At 41.2% G+C, this 13,800-nt stretch overlaps 1 protein-coding gene across 10 annotated transcripts in view; it reads left to right on the forward strand.

Annotated features, from left to right (window-relative positions):
- The window catches only part of LOC144499570 (ETS-related transcription factor Elf-1-like), a 176,610-nt gene that overhangs the window by 108,455 nt on the left and 54,355 nt on the right, over positions 1-13,800 (forward strand). The window contains exon 1 of one of the 10 annotated variants that reach the window (XM_078221684.1): positions 3,164-4,919. The exons of 7 other annotated variants lie outside the window; for them this stretch is intronic. In XM_078221684.1, coding sequence (XP_078077810.1) covers positions 4,865-4,919 — 55 coding nt within the window. In that variant the 5' untranslated portion in view covers positions 3,164-4,864. Of the gene's footprint in view, positions 1-3,163; positions 4,920-5,016; positions 5,085-9,304; positions 9,331-13,800 lie in introns of those variants that run through there. 2 more of the 10 variants (XM_078221686.1, XM_078221687.1) reach the window with 2 other exon arrangements.

The raw sequence follows: 13,800 nt of genomic DNA on the forward strand, positions 1-13,800 counted from the left end.
ACATAGAGTTCTGAGAGGTTGCAAGACTAAATGTGGTAACAGAGCTAGGAAGAGGCAAGGCCATGGATAGATTTGAACACAAGGATGAGAACTTTCAAATCAAGTTATTGATGAAAAAGGAGCCATTATCAATCAGCAGGCAGGGATGAGCAGTGGGAGGGGGTGAATACAAGTTTGAATATGAGCAGCAGAGTTTCAGAAGATCTGAAATTTATGGAGGATGGAAGATGAGGTAAAGGAAATAGGAGATGCACAAGATGCCAGAATTGCAAACATTTTATTTCCTTAAGCTAACTGCCCTTTGAATGGAATAATATTTTAAACAATATCTTGACTGATTTCAGGGCTATGAGGCAAGACCAGGGAAGCGAATTGGATAGATCTTTCCAAGAGCAGGCACAGATATGATGGCTGAATGATGTCCTAATGTGCTGTATGGTTCCATGCTGTTGGTTTTGCCATGCCTTTGTTTTGACAGCACTGGAATTTTGTATTTGCCAACCTAAGGCCATAGTTGTACCAACAAGTTGAATGGGCGATTCACGGAGGCTTGTTTTGTGGGTTGGATCTCAGTGAGCATTAGCAGAAATTTCTAGTTGAACTTGGGTTTCAGTTCAATAAGAGGGTTTTTTTATTTAAGTTTTTTATTTATTAGTGTCACAAGTAGGCTTACATTAACACTGCAATGAAGTTACTGTGAAAATCGTCTAGTCGCCACACTATGGCGCCTGTTCAGGTACGCTGAGGGAGAGTTTAGCATGGGCAATGCAGCTAACCAGAACGTCTTTCGCACTGAGGGCGGAAATTGGAGCACCCTGAGAAAACCCACACAGACAAGGGAAGAACATGCAGACTCTGCGCAGTGACCCAAGCCAGGAGTCGAACCCAGGTCCCTTGCACTGTGAGACAGCTGTGCTAACCACTGTGCCACCGTACTACTGTGTGCAGTCTGCCAACAAATCTATGATTCTCATGTACAGTAACCCAGGAATCTCATCACGAGAGAAAATTCAGATACCCTACCATCTTCTTTAATTCAAAGTAGTGTATTGAGCAACATTTGATTTCACTACTTAAGAGCTTACGCTCAAAAATTGCAAAATTGCTGTACCTGTGCACTTACATATTTTCCAACAGCACTTGATCAATAATTTTTAGGGTTTATCTACCATAGAACCCCTACAGTGCAGAAAGAGGCCATTCGGCCCATCGAGTCTGCACCGACAACAATCCCACCCAGGCCCCATCCCCATATCCCTAAATATTTACCTGCTAATCCCTCTAACCCTCATTTACCCGCTAATCCCTCTAATCTACGCATCCCGGGACACTAAGGGGCAATTTAGCTTGGCTAATCAACCTAACCCGCACGTCTTTGGACTGTGGGAGGAAACCGGAGCACCCGGAGGAAACCCACGTAGACACGGGGAGAATGTGCAAACTCCGCACAGACAGTGACCCAAGCCGGGAATCGAACCCAGGTCCCTGGAGCTGTGAAGCAGCAGTGCTAACCACTATGCTACCGTGCCGCCCTGTTAGATTTTATAAAATGTCCTTTTTCTCAGTGAATGAATCACAGCAGAAAAGGTATTCGAGTCTTGAATTTCTGTAGTTAAAAACTTGTAATTAGGAAAGGAGGGTGTCCTTGTAAATCTGTAGACGGAAAAGTTTTGGTATTGGTATTTTTGCAATAATTTGCTCAGCTACGCAGAGCTGAGAAGTAGGTTTAATCTTTGCACAAGTTGGTTATTTATAGAACAACATTCCTGTTATCTTACACTTAAGTGCTAATTTAATCACTGGTTTAGAACATTCCTAACCCTCATTGATTTCAAAATGTGGAGTATCCTCTTCCTGACCCTAATGGTCTGAATCCTCTCCTGTAGCAATGCATGGAGGTGATAATCCCAAAGGTTCTGAACAAAGGTATTTGCATTAAAGTAGGTCCCCATCATTCCCAAGCATTTCAATCCCAGTTTCTTTTTTTTGAAATGTAGTCACTGGGTGGCATGGTGACACAGTGGTTAGCAGGTTCGATTCGCAGCTTAAGTCATTGTCTGTGCGGAGTCTGCACATTCTCCCCGTGTCTGTGTGGGTTTCCTCTGGGTGTGCCAGTTTCCTCCCACAGTCCGAAAAGATGTACTGGTTAGGTGCATTGGCTATGCTAAATTCTCTAAATTCGTATACACGAACAGGTGCCGGAGTGTGGTGACGATGGGATTTTCACAATAACTTCATTGCAGTGTTAATGTAACCCTACTTGTGACATTAATAAATAAACTTTAAACTGTTGTAATGTGACACATATGGCAGAAAATTGTAACTCCTACAAACAGCAAATAAGACAAAAGACGAGTTAGTTTGTTTTTTTAAACTTGTCAATTGAGGAAAGTATCATAAGTAGATCATAACATAAGAATTATAAGCAGGAATAGGCCATATGACTCCTTGAGTCTAGTCCACCATTCAATAAGACTATAGCTGATCATCTGCCTCAACTCCACTATCCCCAAATCACTTCTTTTAGATCAATCTATATCTATTAGTCCTGAATATTCTCGAGCTCCCAATATTTGCAGCCTTCTGGGATAAAGAATTCCAAAGATTCATAACCTCTAAACCAACTGGGGGCACACAACCTTCTGTGCAAGTCACCAATGCGGTCTTCCAGTGTTAAAATAGAAAGACAATATAAACCTACACAGTTTCTCTGGTAGTACTCACTACTTTGGACTATCAATGAGACTACCTGTTGAGAATTTGAATGGATGATATGGCCTTGTTTGAAAAATATTCTCACTCACTTGACCTCACTGTGATGATGAGGCTAATGTTAGTGTTAATTTGATTGGTTGGAAAATTGGATCTTTGGAGTAGAGAGTAAATTTTAAGAGTTGAGTAAATGAGGGTACTTTGAGATATGGAGGTCAGGTTTGAGGAGTCACAGTGAGGAAGATTAGACTTTAAATATAAAGGATTATTTTTAAAAGTCAATGGTTTAAGTATGAAATATTTCAATAGCAAAAATGGGAAAAAGATAGATGGAAATTTAAAAAATAAAGTATAACTGTCTTTCATGACCTTGGGATGTCCACTTTGCAACCAATGACATGATGTGAAGTCAGTGTTAGACTGCAAGGACCACCATAGCCAAAATTGCACATAGCAAGATCCAACAAACAACAGTGGGATAACGGCCAGATAATCTGTTTTAATGATGTTAGTTGAGAAATATATGTTCAGCAGGACATTGAAGTGAACTCACCTGCGTTTTCTTCTTTGAATACGGCTAGAGGATATCTTGCATCTGCCTTTGGGAGTAGAGGGGGCTTCAGTTTAGCATCGCATCCAAAAGACGACACCTCCAATAATGTTATGCTACTTTGGGACATGAACACAAAACCCCACCAAAGGAGTGCACGAGTATTGAAGATGCAATCTTTCGGATGAGACCTTAATTTAACACCTCATCTGCCCTTTCAAGTGGACATAAAAGTTCCCATGGCACTGTTCAGAGAAAAGGAGACATCTCCTTGGTATTTGACCAATATCACGGTGGTAGAGTGGTTAGCACTGCTGCCTGACAGCGCCAGGGACTTGGGTTCAATTCCCAGCTTGAGTCACTGTCTGTGCAGAATCTGCATGTTCTCCCCGTGGGTTTCTTTCAGGTGCTCCAGTTTCCTCCCACAGTCCAAAAGGTGTGCTTGTTGGGTGCATTGGCTATGCTAAATTCTCCCTCGGTGTACCAGAGTGTGGCGACTAGGGGATTTTCAAAGTGACTTAATTGCAGTGTTAATGTAAGTCTACTTGTGAGAATAAATGAACTTTTAAAATATCTCTACTTGACCAGTGCCATCTACAATAAACTGCCCTGGTCTCTATCACACTGCTTTGTGTGAGATTGGCTGTGCGCAGATTACTGATGTGCTTCCTGCATAATAACATTTCAAAAGTATCTCGTTGGCTGGAAGGCACTTTGGGACGTGTGAAAGGTGCTATATAAATGCAGGATCAAGAATCTTGGGCATTTTCGAACATTTAGGGGGTGAGGCTTTTTCAGCAGATGCTTTTTAAAAAAAGAACATTTGCATGATTCTAATGATCAAAATACAAGTTATGCTGAAATATTTTTTTTTCTTTGAAACGATTCCAGCAATAACCAGACATATAAAGAGATGCAAGGCCGCTGTTTTTCAAGTCACGTACATCATTTTGCTGTTGGTTTGCTGCTGCTGAAATGTGTGTTCTTTCCTCCTCTTCGGGTATAAGTGGAGTCAGGGACGATGCTGGAGCTGTGAAGGGCACTGTATAGAAGTATTATTTCACTGCAGTGATCACAGGGTGAATGCACAACTCCTGAAGCCAAGGTAAAGCTTTGTTTGAAATCTGAGTGCACCGCTCGCCCATTGAAGTCTGAGACCCCGCCTCTCCAGGAAGTGCCGATGCACCGACTATTCTGCACATGGATCGACCTTTATCCAGGAAGTCTAGCAAAACATTGGCGTCGACCATTGCAGCAGGCGCTGGAGGTGGCTCCGCTGCAGCTTGTTCATGGGCTCCCACGGCCAGGGGCACTGGCTTGCCAATGCAAGCCTGAGGTTGCAGCCAGCAGCAGGCAGGAGGGGGATCTGTGCCCCTTTTTTGGCTGCATGTTCCTTTGCAAGAGCAGACGGGTGGGTTGGAGCCCAGTCCTCTTCCCCCTCCAAGTCCCTGTTCCAGAGCTTCGGAGTGCAGCTAATTTCCGGATTCTTTCCCCCTTTACTTTGACCGAGGAAGACTGCACAATAATCTGGAGTCTTGACAATAAGACTTTCTGCTTTCCTATTGTTTTGGGGGAGAGGGGAGGGAGGAGAGCTGGGTTAAAATGGCCACAGCCCTTTATGAGGGACGTAACCAGCTGGATCTGTTAATAAAAGCAGGTAAGAGCTCAAAGTGGAGGGGCTGTGTGGGGAGGAGGGAGAGGAGTGTGAAATCCAGCCTGAATCCCTGCACACAAAAAGGGGAGGGGGCGGGGGAGCCACTTAGCAATTTTGAGACCAGGAAGTTAAAGGGAAATCCGATTTATGGCACGTTTGAATGAACATGTAAGGTTATTGCAGGATTTAATGAGTAAAGAGTGACAGTATCAATTGATTTCAATCTATCTGACTTGGTGTGTAATGGGTATAAATTTACTGCAGTGCATTTGCAGAATTAATGTTTCTCTCAGCGAGCAAAAGCGTCACCAGCTCTGCTGTGTATCCCGCCCCCTCCCCATTCAGTGCTATTTTCAGACATTGCACATGTAATTCATTAAGGGGACTATTTCTTCCAAATATTTTGGACTCCCTGTATCAATATCTTATTTTATAAAATTGACATTTTATTCCACATCTGGAATCATCTGTTAATTGAGTCAAATACCACTGATTGTTTACATTCGCGAACCAACCCAAACTCGAGAAATTCCTTCCCTAAACCTCTTGCACCTCTCTGTCCTCCACTTAAACTGCTCCTTATAACCAGATACTAGGAGGTGGTGTTTGTGGCTTGGTATCAGAATAAGTCTGATTACATTCCTGTGAGGCGCCTTGGGACATTTTGCCAAGTTAAAGGCAAGCTGTTTGTTGTTTTTGTATAATAAAAAGATAGCTCTCAAGTTTTATGGCTAAAACACATTGTAGCAAGTGAAAGTGAGGTGGGAGGTATTTTACAGTAGTAAGCAAGCGATGCAGTGGAATTTAAAATAACCTAGGATAAATAGGCTGATGAATTTCAACATTATCTTCACTTAGTTTGATGCATAGGATATTTGCAGGTTTTATTCTCTCTGTCCTGTTGTGTGGACAGCACCATTACAAAACCCAAGGCCAGATTTCCAGACTCCGTTCCCGAGTGGTTAATAATTATTCACTGCAAATGGATTGTGTAACCTGAATCTTCATTGTGGTCTGACCTTTCTTTATTCCCATTTTTTTCTTGAAGGATTATATTTGGTGAACTGTTTCAACAGTTGTGACCAATTTAAGCTTTTAGTTTAATAATTGGACTTCTATAAAGGTGGTGGATTTGCATATTACATTTGATGTATACCCTATGTTTGAGTTTACCTCAGTTTCTCTAAACCCCTCAGAAGAAACCATACTAGCCCAAGCTTCATTAACTACTTGGAGAGTGGGATTTTAAATTAAATAAATGGGATTGTTTTCTGAGTAGTAGCAATGGCTCAGTGGTTGTATTCTTGTCTCTCAAGGCAGAAAGTTGTGGATTCAAGTCCAACATCAGAGACTTGGTCATTGACTCGTTAGTGCAGTACTGAGAGAGAGCTGTGCAAATGGAAGTCTTTCAGAAGAGATGTTGAACTGAGACTTGTTAAGTCGATGTAAATTGGGTGGATGTGCAGTGTCAATTAAAGAAGATCATACCTGCCATAAGTAACTATGTTGCTGTTTGTGCATCTCTGCTCTGTGCATCTTGGCTGATGGGTTTCCTACTTTGCAGCTAAACTTCAGAAGTATTCTATTGGCTGTAAAGCAGCTTGGGGAGTCCTGAGGACATGGAAGGTGCTATATAAATTCATATTATCTATCTTCGGCTGTCACTAATCCAGATCGGAGTAAAAGTGCTCTGCAAGAATGCACACTAGGAAAAATAATATTTCTCATCCATTTCAGGTGCAAGTTGATTTCCTACCTCCTGAACAGTCAAAATGAAAGCTCTGTTCACAGTACGTCACGGTATTCTAAATGTTGAAATGAGCTGCGAGGTCAGGGAATCTTTTTGACTTCCCACTGGAGAAGAGCGATGATGATGATGTGCTGATATTCTTGCTAAGCTTCTCCGATAGCCCATATCCATTTATGTACACTAAACTAATGTCAACACGACAGTTTCTAAACTTAGCACAGGCAGTGGTGTGTCTGGGGCCTGCCAAAATAATGGGCAGCTGATCAAAGTGCAGAATGCTACCATTTACATGGGGACTTGTTTTGTGGTGAGAAAACAGATTGGAGTCAACAAAAGCAAGCTTTGTTTCCCAACACCTCGTAAAAATGCATAATGGATGTTTTGAAGAAAGCACCTTAATTGCTGTTATTTCCAATATTGACTGAATTTCAATACATAGATGTGGAAAGGTTTACTTTTAGACATGCAATCAAGTCATTTTTTAAAAAAAAGTTAGATTGTGATTAATTACTCCCTTTATTTACTTTTTATTTCACTAGTCAGTGGTGTCAATATTAAACCCAGTCCAACGCCGGCATCTCCACATCGTCAATATTAAAGGCAGGCAGCTTGGAGGAATTACTGAGTTTGTCATTTTAAAGTGTTCTCAGATAAGTCATCACCCTTGCATTAATTCAGCAATACTTCCATTTCAGTTTCCTGCTGATGACGGAATTACTGTTGCTAATTTTAAAAATTGAAATTCATTTAAACTAGGTTTCAGTACTGATTGAACTGCACAAAGCAACATGGTAAAGGTTAAAACATGAAAGTACTGTTTTTAAAAATATTTACAGGAAATGAGAAATGAACAGATTTATTTTTATCCAGAAGTTTCTTAGAGCATTTAAATTTTAGACAGAAACTTGTATTTATATAACACCATCTTCCATGCTGTCTTCACAAAGGTGCAGTTTTTTAAAAAAGCACTGAGCTGAAGAAAGTTGTGAAGGAACTTCGACCAAAGGGTTGAATTTTAAGTAGGATCTTAAAGGACAATGGGCAGGAATTTAAAGAGGGAATTCCAGAGGGAGAATGGGGCCTATGTGGCTGCAAAATGGTGAGGCAACAGGAAGGGGGAATGACGCATGGCCAGAATTAGAGAAGTTCATTTGGATGGGAGTGGGGAAATGTAGTGGTGCATAGTCCTTCATTTTATTTGTTTATGGGATGTTGCTGACAAGATCAGCATTTATTGCCCATGAGAGGGTGATGATGAATTCCCTTCTTGCTACAGTCCACTTGGTTTAAGTTCACCCACAAGTGCTCTTGGGGTGGGAGTTCCAGGATTTTGACCCAGCGATAGTGAAGGAACAGTGATCTATTTCTGGATTGGTATGTGGGGAACTTGCAGGTGGTGGTGTTCCCATGCACTTTCTGCTCTTGTTCTTCTAGTTGGTAGAACAGTGGGTTGGAAGGTACTGTCGAAGGAACCTTGTAAATTGCTGCAGTGCACCTTGTAGCTGGTACTCCCTGCTGCCACTGTGCATCAGTGGTTGAGAGGGGGAATGTTTAAGTTGGTGGATGAGGTGCTGATCAAGTGGTTTGGTTTGTCCTGGAAAATGAGGTTCTTAAGTGTTGTGGAGCTACACTTCTCCAGGCTAGTGGGGACTATTCCATTATGTTCCTGTCTTGTGCCTGGTAGACGCTGGACAGGCTTTGGAAGGTCAGGGGGTCAAGTATTTGATGCAGAATTCACAGACTGATCTTGTAGTCACAGTATTCATATAGCTATTGGTGGGTGAGGATGTCAGCATCACACAGGCTGAGGTTAGGCATAGGTGAGTGATGTTACATAGGTGGAAATAAGTGGGCCTTGTGATGGAGAACATTTGGAGTTCGGAACTCAGCTGGGTTGAATAGGACATCGAAGTGGGAGCAGTCAGATGTTGAACAGCTGAGAGGGTGACTGAATTGATACTGGGGAGCAGAATTTGATTCAGGAAACGATGGTTTCTTGAGGCAGAATGGAGAAAGGGGAGCTATTCATGGTGGGTTTTGTTTTCTTTAAAACCTTTCTTGTTGCTCCTTACAATAAAATGCTGCTGATAGAATGTTGAGGCTAATGCTTGACGGAAGCATTGTGCTTTTAGCATGCAGTTATCACAAAGCTGGACTATAGCCCAGTGTTATGTGTACAATTTGGTACAGCCATTCATCAGCTGGAATTTTTTGCATTTGAACAACTAACATCCAAAGGATGAAGGGAGAGCAGGAAGGGAGGTGGTGGACAGAAAGAATGCACTTCAACCTCTTATACGGTTGCTTAACTGAATAGAATGATGCAGGTAGCTAGTGGGAGAAAAACAGTTATTTCAACCTCTTTACAATGCAGCTACTTGTAGTTTGAAATTGTCACTGACAATTTTGATCAACTGTGCATTTGACAGTATTCCCATATAACAGCTCATTCTGATATTTGCTTATTGCTGTGCACCCATAAAGCTCAAACTTGTAAGAATGGTCTCCCTTAAACAAGACCTGAAAAATCAATCCATTCAAATGACTCCTGGAGGAATTATGGGCACTGTGTAAACACAGCTACTCTATTCTGTCAGCAACTCTGAAGGACGCTCATTAGGATTGTTGGGAAATGGCTGCATATTTCCAGGTCTCCATGACTCGGTGAGTAAATATTCATTTTCTGATGCGTGTTACATTATCGAAGAATCTATTTAGTAAGAACAAAAACTTCTCGACACTGGGTGGGAGGGAATGTGAGTGGATTCTGTTGCCACGATCAGGATACCCCAGATTGATATAAACTGTGAGCAAGCATTTAAAAGGCAATTTGTTTTCAATTTGTCTTTTTGAAGAAGTAAGCAAAACTCAGATGTGGGGACAGGAGTAGGCCATTCAGGCCTACAAGCCTGTTATGACATTCATTCAAATCATTGCTGATCATGATCTCAAGGACATTGAAAGTAAACAAAGAATTGTACAGCACAGGAACAGGCCCTTCGGCCCACCAAGCCTGTGCCGATCACATTCTCCTATCTATATCAACTGCCCGTATCCCTCTATTCCCTGCCTGTTCATGCGTCTATTTAGATAAGTCTTGCATGTCGCTAATGTGTCTGCCTCAACCACTTCACTTGGCAGTGCATTCCAGGTCCCCACTTCCCCTGCACATCTCTACTGAACCTTTCCCCCTTACAAAATTCTCAACAGATATATATTGCATTGAAAAATTAAAAACAAATCACTGGAAATTCCATCAGTGGCTTAATAATAAAATGTAAAGATTGTATTGAGTTAAAAGAGGCTTATAATGTTGTCAAGAAGAGTATTAAGCCTGAGGACTAAGAGTTTTATAAGGATGATCAGACAATTGATAGAGAGAAGAGTGTTATATGAGACAGTTTGTGAAAGCTTACGTAGAAAGTAGTAGGCCATTCAGCCATTCGAACCTGCTCCACCTTTCAGTCAGAACATGGCTGATATGAGTGTGACCATAACATAGAGACATAGAAAATAGGAACAGAAGTAGGCCATTTGGCCCTCTGAACCTACTCCAGCATTCATTGATCACAGGCGATGGCCTAGTGGTATTATTGCTAGACTATAAATCCAGAAACTCAGCTAAAGTTCTGGGCACCTGGTTTTCAATCCCACCACGCCAGCTGGTGGAATTTGAGTTCAATAAAAAAAAGTATGGAATTAAGAATCTACTGATGACCATGAAACCATTGTCGATTGTCGGAAAAACCCATCTGATTCACGAATATCCTTTTTAAGGAAAGAAATCTGCCATCCTTACCTGGTCTGGCCTACATGTGAGTCTAGAGCCACAGCAATGTGGTTGACTCTCAACTACCATCTGGCAATTGGGGATCAACAATAAATGCTGGCCAGCCAGTGATGCCCATGTTCCATGAATGAATTTTTTTTTAAAAGGCATGATAATCCAACTCAATAGCCTGATCCTGCCTTCGCCCCATATCCTTTGATCCCTTTTGCCCCAAGATGTGTATCCAACTCTTCCTTGAAAATAGACAATGTTTTGACTTCAACTGCTTTCCGTGGCAGTAAATTCCATAGGCCCACCACACTGGGCGAAGAAATTACTCTTTCAACTGTGTAAAAAGAAATAGTAATGCAAGTAAATGTAAATATGGCCTAAAAAGGCTGAGCCAGAAGAAATATAATGGACAACAGGGAAATGGTAGAAATATTGAACTGATATTTTGAGTCTAGCTTCATGGTAGAAGACAGAACTGTACCAAAAATAGAGGGGAACATAATAAGAACATGAGAAATAGAAGCAGGAGTAGGCCATTTGGCCCCTCAAGCCTGCTCCGCCATTCAATAAGATCATGGCTGATCTGGTAGTGGGTTCAGTTCCACTTACCCGCCCACTCCCCATAACCCTTGATTCCCTTATTGGCTAAAAGCCTACCTATCTGTGACTTAAACACATTTAATGAGGTAGCCTCTACCGCTTCATTGGGCAGAGAATTCCAAAGATTCACTACCCTCTGGGAGAAGAAGTTCCTCCTCAACTCTGTTCTAAATTGACTCCCCTGTTTTTTGAGGCTATGTCCCCTAGTTCTTGTTTCCATTGTAAGTGGAAACAATCTCGATGTTTCTACCCTGTCTAGCCCCTTCATTATCTTATATGTCTCTATAACTAATGATCGAATGCGAGTGGAGAACTTGCAGTAATTAATATTAGTTTAAAAATGCTGCAACAATTAATGTGACCAAAAACCAATGAATTGTGATGAAATAAAAAAAGAAAAAAAAAGTTCCGTTTAAATTGGAGTTTGGGAGCTACAATTCTCAGCAGGCCTCGGGACCTCTGTGTATGAACCAGTCGGGAAAGGGCTACATATGCACAGTTCGTCTATCTTCGCATTTTGCAACTGGGAACTGGCCCTGCACACATGCACAGTAGAAAAGGAAAGTGAAAGAGTAGAAAATTGCAGGTCAGGTGACCTGGCGGGGTGCACCATTTGAGGGAAGCTGACCCCAGGAGTAGGACATGGAGAGGCAGACAAGGACAAAGATCAGAAACAAATGCTGTTAAGTTGAGAAAAAGGAGCAGAACAATAGGCTCTGAATTAGAGAGAGAGCACTACAAGGAGCAGACTTGAAGAAAAGTGGGCTCAAGAAAAGCCTGAAGGTCTGAGAGAGCTGCGGAAGGCTGGTGACTCTATGTTGTGGCTGTTCGCGCAAAGGTACCCCTTTTGAAGCAGTGATGTTCTGTTTGGCACAGCCAAAGATCTGAAGTTCTGCTTGGAAGATGTAGCTTGAGTAGAGAATAAAATCTCAGAAGGTGAGATGGAACGCCTGGAAGAGGATCATTGTTGAAGCTGTCAGAGTGGGAGCAACAGTTGTAGAGCATTCCCATCCAAGTTCTTCAAATGTGAAGAATGACAACCCTTGTGAGAAAAAGTTTCAGTGAGATCAATTGGCTCATGGTATGACAAGTGTCCGGGTAGGTTGGTAAGACATCCATGGAATCTGTTTCGATGGCATCTGCACATCCGCATAGTTGCCTTGAATATTAGAGTACAAGATAGATTTGGTAAGTTCTTTTATCTTTTCAAATTTGTATGTATTAGAAAGATATAGCTGGGGTGAAGGAATTATTGGAAAATTGAGTCATTTTATTGTGTTTGTATTGAGACCTTTCCAACCTTTTTGGCTGGTGTAATATAGTTCATTTTTCTTAAAGGTTTTTGTGTGTTAAAAGTTCATCAGCAGACTCCTGTGAATTTATTCAGTAACTTTCCTGCATGGTTTCTTTTTTCAAAAAAAATGTTAGGATCTATGAAGCCAAGTTTCACTCTGGAATCTGATTTGTTCAGTATTAACGTTAGCTTGGGTCATAACAAAGTGGGGGCTCTTGTGGGATTCTTGAATTTAAATGGGATCTGCGAATCCTCAAAGTAACGAGCATGTGGAACATAGGAACAGGATTTGCTGTGAAGCATATCACACTGGTTGGAACTCAAAAATGGCTCTAACGTAAAAAATGTAACTGGATTATTTGAAACCCTTGGCTAAGGCTAATCTGAAAGCGTTAGGTAAATTGAATGTAGAAATAAAAGCAGGATTTTGTAAGGATGATATCATCAAAGTAGCTACTCTGTTTAGAATTAAAAGGGGAGACACCTGAAATTGGTATATCTCAGAGTTAGCAAAGACTCCGTTTTAAATGAAGCTGCTTGAGATGGAAAAGGAAACGAAAAGGCTCAAACTGGTGGAAAACGGAAGAGAAATGAAAAATCTCAAATTAGCAAAAGAAATGGAAATGTGAAAGCTTGAGCTGGAGTTTCAAAGAGAGAAAAATATGGAGGAAAACGTAGAATAAAGGAAGAAAAGAATTAGTGGTTCAGGGGATGATTTTGATTTAACTGAAAATCATTGTTTAGTGCTCAAATTTACAGAGAATGGAGTTGAGAGGACAATGCTAATGAGCTTGTCCCTGAAGCTTGTCAATTAAAGTTTGGGATCAAAAGGAAGAGACCTAATCCGCTGTTTCCAGAATTTACTGAGGGGAAAGAAATGTTGTGAGGATCAGTGGTTTCAATCGCTGAAGTAAGAGAAGCATTTTGAGAATGTGAGGGAAATTATGACATTGGAGTTATGACAATGACTTTGTAAATGGAACTGTTTCGATTGTTCCTCATTCACCGACTGAAATAGTAGATTTTACTCTGATTAATGGTTTGGCTAGCGGAGACAGTAACATGGTGACGGCAATTGCAGCAGGCTTTTGATCATGCTGATCTTGCCAAACTCCCCAAAACATGAGAACCTTATTGCCAATAATAAGCGATTAAATGAAAGCCTGATCAGCGTAGAGAAGCAACCTTCATGCACAAGAGATGAGCTTGCTAATGAAAAAGATGAATTGATGAGAACCATTGAGCATCAGTCACAGGATATTGAACACTTGAATGAAGATTTGAAATGTCTAAATGCTAAACTGGCAGAAGCAAGTGCCATGAAGGTAAATCTTCAGTCAAAATTTGAGGAACTTCAAGCATCAGAAGTCTCTATGAAGTATTGTCAAAAATGCCTTGAACAGGAAAAGGAATTATTGCTGAATTAGAATGGTTGGTTGGATTTTATTTTATTTGATTA

Source organism: Mustelus asterias, chromosome 10 (assembly GCF_964213995.1).
Source record: "Mustelus asterias chromosome 10, sMusAst1.hap1.1, whole genome shotgun sequence".
Lineage (NCBI taxonomy): Eukaryota > Metazoa > Chordata > Chondrichthyes > Carcharhiniformes > Triakidae > Mustelus > Mustelus asterias.